The following is an 8584-nucleotide window of genomic DNA, read 5'->3' on the forward strand; positions in this document are numbered from 1 at the left end:
TACAAATCAAACAATAAAACATGGCTCACCTCAGAGAACTCGGCAAGACTGGTGTATTGGTGTCTTCTATTGGACTTGGTTGCATGGGGTAAATGATACATATACTAAATCACTGCCTTAAACCAACTTTCATATAAAGCATGTTAACATTTTAATTATAGAATGAGTGAGTTCTATGGCCCTACAAACGATGAAGAGAATATCAAGACACTTGAGCGTTCAATCGAGATAGGGTATGTGTGCAAACGCTTATATATATATGCGTGTATTGGAATTTATATTTATGATTATACAGATCAACATTCTGGGATACATCTGACTTGTATGGAATCGACTCTCACAACGAGCGTCTACTATCTGGTGTATTGAAGACCCAGAGAGATAAGATTTTCTTGGCTACAAAGTTTGGATTTGTTCGCACTAAGGCTGGAGAGATTACTGGTATAAGTGGCAAGCCCGAATATGTCCGCGAAGCATTCGGGAAAAGTCGAAAGAGACTTGGTGTTGACGTAGTCGATCTGTATTACCAGCATCGTGTTGATCCTAATACGTGAGTCGTCTCTTCCTTTCACTGTTTACTGTTTTTTGTTTACCATTGTATGGATGAAATTCGACTAACATATTCTCAAGTCCTATTGAAGAGACTGTCCGAGCAATGGCTGAACTTGTCAAGGAAGGCCGTGTTCGTTTCATTGGCAAGTGATTTACAGCATAATATACGGACAGATATACTCCAGTATCTCACATACTTTTTTTGATAATTATTAGGTTTATCTGAATGCTCTGCAGCAACCCTTCGTCGTGCCCACAAGGTGCACCCAATTACCGCTGTCCAAACCGAATACTCACCCTGGACCTTGGATATTGAGACTAATGGTTTGCTCGATACTGCTCGTGAATTAGGTGTTTCTATTGTGGCATAGTAAGTCTAGTAAAAAAAAACACCTGCCATTATAATAATAGCCGTGTCACAAAAGACTGGCCAAGCGATGATATTGAAGCACATGTTCCACTTATAGCTCTCCTCTTGGTCGTGGTTTTTTGACTGGTGCTATCAAAAGTCTTGACGATCTTGATATAACCGATTTAAGACGCTATTTTCCTCGTTTCTATCCTGAAAATTTTACCAAGAACCTTGACCTTGTTGAAGGAATTACTTCACTTGCTACTAAGAAGGGAGTTACTCCCAGTCAATATGTGCTGGCATGGGTTCTTGCTCAAGGCCCTGAATTCATTGTAATTCCTGGTACTAGAAAAATTAAGTACCTTGAAGAGAACGTCAAGGCTGGAGACATTGTTCTGTCAAAAGAAGAGGTGGCTGAGATGAGACGTTTGATTGAGAATGCTGATACTGCAGGAAAACGTTACCTTCCTGAACATCTTGCGTTTGTCGATCTTTAGGATTGACTTGTAAAACATACCAATTTATTATTGAACAAATAAATATCAAATTATTTCTATATATGTGTGTGTGTGTATTTGTACGTTTTTTTTCTAAGAAAGAACAAAGAAGTGCATATACTATATATTATCCATAGAAAACTTTTGATTTCCACATATGAAGTCTATGGATGACAATTATTCTAAAGGCTTATACGCTGTAAGTAATACTAGATTCTCCACATCTTCAACATATGTACAAATATTCTTTATCTATCTTGATGATCGCCATTTGGACATCATTGTCAATTTATGTGCTCCTCAAAAATAAGCCAAGCCTTTGAATAAATGATTGTATTATAGTTAATAAGAGGATATGTCATATCATAGAGTCAGGAAAGGAAGGGACGAGGAAGCGAGAAAGATTTTTACTTGCATGCAGGTCTAAAATACCAATCTATTTTAAAAAGCGTACGTATATAAATCCATTCTACCAAACATACGCACCCAGTTCTCTCTCACTTCTTTGACTATTGTGTCTCTATCATTTTGATACAGACAAAAGTGCAGCGAGTCAAGCGCCCGCTCCCCCCTCTTTACCGCATGGACTCTCGATTGAGATTAGTAATAGACGATTGCACTGAATTTTTGGAACACTGGCTCTTGATAAATATATCTTTTTGTACTGATTTATCGCAAAAGGCTTATAGTCAAATGATTTGATATAGTTTTTATCGCTTAAAATTATACTTTTGTTCCCACCCGGTGAGATGGCAAGATTCTAGTCTACTTTATTTAGATTTATCATTGGTCTGATTGATTGGGATGGGAGTATTTGATTTGATATTGTTTTCTGTAGATTATACCTACTTACGAGTGTGAAGTTTGGTTATTTTTGAAGGCTGTTGCTGTTAACTTTTTGTTGATTTTTTTTGCTAGCAAGCTTGATTACAGCTACAGACCGCGAAATATTTTCCTTTTTCAAATTTCCTGAATCACCTTAATATATTCTATCCTTATGACTATGTATGTATTTTAGAGGAAGGATAGTTCTAAAGTCTATCCAATTTTATTTTGAGCGGGCAAATGAAAACAAAGAACTCACAATTGACCTTCGAGAATATCAAAGTTATAGCTGTTTACCATAGACAGTACCAAATTTATACTTTCTATCCTAATCAGAAGGTGTGCTACACAGTGCTACTGAATAAAAAATTTATACAAAGTCTACTCCAGAGGACAATAGTGAATGCATACTATTGGACCCAGCTCAACAAACTAAAATTCGATGAGCCAAGCGAGCACAAACACTCCTCAAAGACGGGTATAGTCTTATATTTAAGCTACGAATATGGATAGTACTCAATAGTCGGTGACTTTCGCGCTTTCTGTTCTGACCCTAGTAATAACAATATACGTGTTAAGTGTATTTTAACTACTGCCTTCTTTTAAAACAGCTTAGTTATATATTGCTGCAAAATAGCCTTATTATTATTATTTATTATGTCAAGTAACTAGGATTTGGTTAAGTGTGTAGTTGATATTCATTTCTTGAACTCAGAAAATTCTTTAGTTTTTGTATTTTGAGCGTTTAAGTCATATTGCCTATTAATATAGAAACTCCTTGTAATAAATGTTTTGTTATCAGCGTTCAATCAAATTCTTTTAGGAGCTGCTGTTTCTTCATGGAGACTATATAATGAAATAAGAAAACGATTCAACTGAGTCCATACATATACTCTTCAAAGTGTATGCCAAATTAACCTAAAACCAGCCTTATAATAAACTAATAAATAAATAAAATAACAACTCACATCAGGAGGGCCAATCTACATCATCCGGACTAGTATCTTCAATATATGCTTTCAAACCAACACATGTGTGCTCCACAATTCAAGCGTATAGCATGTATTGTCAATATTCACAGCCCAATATAAAAACATCAATTAAGCTCCCCAAGACAGTCAAGCACAAGGCTAAAACTAAAAAAAAATACAATACAATACAATTACATTGTCTGCCCAAAATTCTAGTAATAGATTTTTTATTACTTTGATGATATTTAAGAATATTAAATTCATCATGGTATCTCTTGAACTCAAAAACAATTCGTTTTTTCTAACTAATTCCAAAAGGAGCCAAACCAATGTTTTCCTCTTAAAGCTTTTATATTCAATAATTGAGGACCTATAGTTCCCTCGATGAAATGAATGTTCATACTTCCTTGCACCCGGTTTGAATTTCAGTAATTTTTTAAGATATATAACTATTGTCATATTCGTATCCAAATATAAGATTTCTCAATAGTTCTCTTTTCCAAGTTGGTCTTAAAGAAGCTTATTTTCTGTAATTGTATTCTCGGGAGTATTGATAGGAACACTGAGATTTAGCAAATTATTATTCGTGATTTCTTTGGACGAGTTAAGAAACAATTTGAATGCGAATATTTTTACGATCCATCCTATAATATAGTTTGTTTTGGCAGAGGTAAAAAAAAAGAGTTTTTTTAAGGTAGTCTTGATAGATAGTCAATATATTCAAAAAAGGGATCTTCTCTCGGGTGTATTGCCCACGTATTATATTAGAGTCAATTCTTTTGATCTAAAACGAGGTAGACCGGCTGCCCCCGTTGGAACAGTTTAAGAAGCAATAATCATACTATTCGTCTAAGGTTATTTAAATATCTGAAACTGTAACAAAAACAAAAATGACCCATACAACAATTGAGAACCTTGGTTCAAATGAAATAGTAATAATCGCACTTGATGTTTAGTTTCTTTTTTCTTTATTTAATACTTTGAATATACTCATATTCTAACATTTATGATAATACTTCTTCCTAAAGTTTATTATATGGTCTTTATACTGTTATCAATTTTAAGTATTCACTACCCGTTTGCACTACCCGTTTCTCTAAAGTTATTAAAGCCTTTTATATTTTTATAATTGTTTTGATACCCAGAAGTCCTCTTGCATGAATTCGATTGCTATATGGTGTGCCATTTTATTTCTAACTTTAGCTACTTCTCTACTGTTTATTTCAATTGGGCATAAAATTACCATCGTATATAGTATATGCATAATAATATGTATATGATGATGGCAAGAATGTTTCTGATATCATTGAGTTATTTAAAATCTCTGGTGTCTTTGAAGTGTCTACAGCCCCTGTAGCCCTTAAAGCATCTAGAATCTTCCAAGCCTTTAAAGTCTCTTAAGCTTTTAAGGTTTTCAATGCTGCTAAATTATTTGAATTATCTGATGTTTTTGATACAGTCAAAGCTTTATTTAATAAAAAATTAAATTTTCATTGTTTTTTTTTTTAAAAAAAATTAAATAGCAATTTAATTTTCAATCATTATTAGAGCATCCACAGTGGTATGTGTAACTAAAATAATTACGTAAAATAAAAAAGCCGCATTTAAAAGAGATAATTTAGACCACCCACAACGGTCTGGGTAAAATTAGCAGTGTATGTAAAAAAGCCCTGGATGTTTTTGTGAATTGTTAAATTTAAAAAGACGGTAATTATTATTGAGAAATAATCAGTTAAAACTTTTAGTTAAGCAATCCGCTGGGGATGAAAAATCTAAATTTCCTGTCTAAATTAACATTCTTGTTAAATTTACACAGACCGCTGTGGATGCTCTAAGAGCTAGACTCTGTTAGAGAATCCTTTGACAGTCCTGGACGGTATACAAAAGATCGAGCCCGTTGACGTCGCAATATCAAATTTGAGAGAAGCCCTACCTGTACTGAATTATACCTCTGTCTATGCCTCTATCTCTATCAACTACATTCTTGTTAACAATGCGAGACTATATATACATTTGATATTTCTTTCCTCTCTGTTCTTTTTAGTTTTTGGGTCAAAGACTTTCGTATTCATTACTCTTACACTCCTTTAAATTACCATTTTACTCAATATTACACCACATTTAGAGCCAATCTAGTGTATGTATATATAATCTAACATATTAATAATGTAATTATTCAGTATATTATATTATATATTCATTTTTTCTCTTTAGCCTCAGTAATATATCATCTCTACTTTCGATGTTATCGACAAAAACAATACGATTATATTGTTTGTCAGGATGCCGATAAGCAATTCTTTTTTTTTTCTTTTTCTTGTTTTGGATATGAATATTCTGTATTTGCATTGAATTGTGTAGTTTGTAATTTTCGATGGTTCCTCCTAATTATTGCTGATATATATATATGTGCGTGTGTGTGTTTGTGTGTATATATAAAAGAGATAAATAGACAGAAAGAAGTTGACCAGTAATTTAAGGATCTTTTTAATTCAAGTGACTGCCTCGTGACTTTGAAATAAATTTAACTGAGAAGAAGAAAAAAAAAAGCTTCTTTAGGTAATTTAAATTATTTCTTCATATACTTTTATATATATATATATATCTTACATATATTATTATTATTTTAAAGAAAAGAAAAGAAAAAGACGAAGCAAACCACAAGGAATCAAGTCCAATTCCACTTATTTCTCTTTCTCTTTAATTTTAAAAATAATAATAATAATAATAATAATAATAGTAAAATCATGGCAACAAATCCAATCAGCACACCGAAACCAGCAAGCAAAGGACTCGCCGGCATGTTCGGCTTTCCTGTCAAATCAGACAACAACCCGATCACTGACGGAGCACCGATTGTGTTCAATATCCCTTCTACAACTTTCATAAAGCCCGGGGATTCGATGGATGTTTCGAATGGTAGTTCTGGAGGTGGCTCATGGAAGACAATTAAGCGAAGCGCCAAACCAGAAAAGTCCTTGACCTCAAAAGTTCGCGCGGCTGGCAAAAATGCAATTATTTCAGTTGCTGGTGAAGCACAAAAGCCTATTGTCCCAAAGGCAACTATCATTGAAAAAGACGAAGACATTTCAATGGGATTTGGATCTTCTGGCTCAAAATCTAAAAGAAGATTGTGAGTATTTTACAACTTGAACATTTTACTATTATAATAAGGAAAAATGACTCTTTTATTATTACAATTCCTATCAAGTTAAAAAAAAGAGAGAGCCAGAACCAGACAAGTATTATACCTTATATTGACGTTTTTTTTTCGTAATTTTTGTAGTACACCTTATGGAAATCGTAAATCTAAAAAGAATGCAGACGCAAAGATGGAGCTTGCTCCCGAAAAGAGAGTCGACGTTCTTGTAAGTAAAGTAACAAGGAATAAATAAGAGAAAGAATAGACACAAAAAAAACATTCTGGCTCTCATATTTATTATGGTCCCTGTACTTATATATATATATATATAAATAAATACTTTCTAAATACCTGTAATTATCTCTGTGTGTGTGTGTTCTTGTAGGTCGCTGGATATGAACCAAATACCGAGACCAGTCTGATCCCCTTTTTAAAGAAAAGATCAAAGAAGATCTGGGATCCTATTAATGCGTTGTTTGACCAAGGACAGATGCTATTGACTGTGGAAGATGCCAATATTGCTCACTCGATTGTTCGTCTCAATGGATACAGTTTTGGAAAGGGACAACTCCAGATCCGCCTTTTCAAGGACCCCCCACCTTCCGAAGCAACACCCTTTGGTACACCTGAAGGGCCTACAAAGGATACCAAACTCACGACTATCGACTCTATGCGCCTTTTCTTGCGTTCTCGCTGGGATGCCGAGAACCGATTCCTCAACCTGGACAACATGGCCGCAGACCCGATCCTGAAAAAGGCAGCCATCCGACCTCCTGGCGTGCGTGGATCCAATGAATTTGTTGGACCAGCCCTGATAAAGCTTGCGGGTGAGATGTTTGAGGACATCAATGCCTTGTCTTTGGCGGACAACAAGCTTGTGGATGTCAGACAGATCTCAACTCTGACCCAGTTTTTGCCGACTCTCAAGAAACTGTCCTTCAAGGACAATCAGATCAAGACCTACGAAGCAATCAAGCCTTTGAGTGGATCTGGAAAGCTTGAGCAGCTTGAGGAACTGTTGCTGGTCGGAAACCCCTTGCGCGAGTCTGAGCTGAAGCAGCGCGGCAATCTTCGCAGTTACATGATCAACATGATCAAATTGTTTCCTTCCTTACATATGCTGGATCTCGAGACTGTGGACCTTACGGTGGATGAGGCAGCTGCGGTGTTGAAGAAGGCCAATATTTTGCCTATCCGGGTGGCTCCTAGCTTCTTTGAAGATGAACACACAAGGGCCACCACATTTGCGTTCCTTGAACGATACCTGAGTTTGTTTGACACTGATCGGTTAGCACTCAGGCCATTCTACAACGGCTCTTCCATGTTTTCGATGGTAACTAACCTCAAGATCCAAAAAGAGCAAAAGGTACGTCGAAAAGATAAGAAGAAGATGATGGACGATGATTTTGCGACTGTGACCTGGGCATCTATGAACAGAAACCTACTGTTATCCAAGAACTCGAGTAAGTACATCAATAAATCGATAAATAAATAAATAAAGATATATACATACACATATATTTATCTTTATCTTTCTTTTTTGTCTTTTTATAGAAACCCCCGGTAGCAAATTGATTAGTGGTCAAGAGGAAATTGTTCATACTCTTGCACGTTTGCCAAATACAATCCATGACCTTTCTAGCTCAGAAGACTTTGTTGTGGATGCTGTCCAGACTCCATATGGTCTGATGGTCAGTGTTCACGGTGAATTCAAGCAAGACAGTGCAGGCGTCATTCTGTACTCGTTTGACCGTAACTTCTTGCTTGGTCCTTCTGCAGACATGTCGACAGGATTGCCATTCACAATTCTGTCAGACATGCTGTGTGTTCGCGACCATGCCGGCAACAAATGTGCCAATGACAAGAGTTTCAAGTACTCTAATGTAATTGTGCGCTACCAATCACTCACTCAACCCTTAATGTAAAATATATGTGTATTTCAATTTATCTATATATCTATTTGTGTGTGTATGGGGGCGGATAAATCAATTAATAATAATCCTTTTTGCTGTTGTTGCTGTGAGTAACTAAATATATATATATATATATACTATATAATATATTCGTTACTTATTATCTTTTGGAGGCTTTGAAACCAAGTCAATGAAAGGGGAGGATATTAGATAGGTAGAAGAAAAGGCGGGTAATGAAGACTAGAATGAAATCCGGGGATCGGGTTCGTTCCTGGATAAGTCGCTGCTTTAATTAAACCTTTTTAAAAATGTTATATTCATTTTTGGATCAA

At 35.3% G+C, this 8584-nt stretch overlaps 2 protein-coding genes across 2 annotated transcripts; both read left to right on the forward strand.

The window, feature by feature from the left end:
• Window positions 1–162: 162 nt before the first annotated feature.
• On the forward strand, window positions 163–1401 carry PHYBLDRAFT_155215 (hypothetical protein; the record flags this gene model as incomplete). The annotated part of the gene is made up of 5 exons (XM_018433390.1): window positions 163–233; window positions 296–550; window positions 631–695; window positions 769–922; window positions 1020–1401. The coding sequence occupies 5 exons, from the start codon at window positions 163–165 to the stop codon at window positions 1399–1401; spliced, it is 927 nt and encodes a 308-aa protein (XP_018292152.1).
• Window positions 1402–5811: 4410 nt separating this feature from the next.
• PHYBLDRAFT_186695 (hypothetical protein) lies at window positions 5812–8297 on the forward strand. The gene is made up of 4 exons (XM_018439270.1): window positions 5812–6330; window positions 6484–6565; window positions 6725–7802; window positions 7894–8297. The coding sequence occupies exons 1-4, from the start codon at window positions 5945–5947 to the stop codon at window positions 8262–8264; spliced, it is 1917 nt and encodes a 638-aa protein (XP_018292153.1). The 5' UTR covers window positions 5812–5944; the 3' UTR covers window positions 8265–8297.
• The last annotated feature ends 287 nt before the right edge of the window (window positions 8298–8584 follow it).

Source organism: Phycomyces blakesleeanus, assembly GCF_001638985.1.
Source record: "Phycomyces blakesleeanus NRRL 1555(-) unplaced genomic scaffold PHYBLscaffold_9, whole genome shotgun sequence".
Classification (NCBI taxonomy): Eukaryota; Fungi; Mucoromycota; class Mucoromycetes; order Mucorales; family Phycomycetaceae; genus Phycomyces; species Phycomyces blakesleeanus.

Coding starts and splice junctions, on each gene's coding strand:
- PHYBLDRAFT_186695 (XM_018439270.1), top strand. CDS start 5,945: ATGGCAACAAATCCAATCAGCACACCGAAACCAGCAAGCAAAGGACTC. Junction 6,331..6,483: donor TCAAAATCTAAAAGAAGATT/GTGAGTATTTTA, acceptor TAATTTTTGTAG/TACACCTTATGGAAATCGTA. Junction 6,566..6,724: donor AAAAGAGAGTCGACGTTCTT/GTAAGTAAAGTA, acceptor GTGTTCTTGTAG/GTCGCTGGATATGAACCAAA.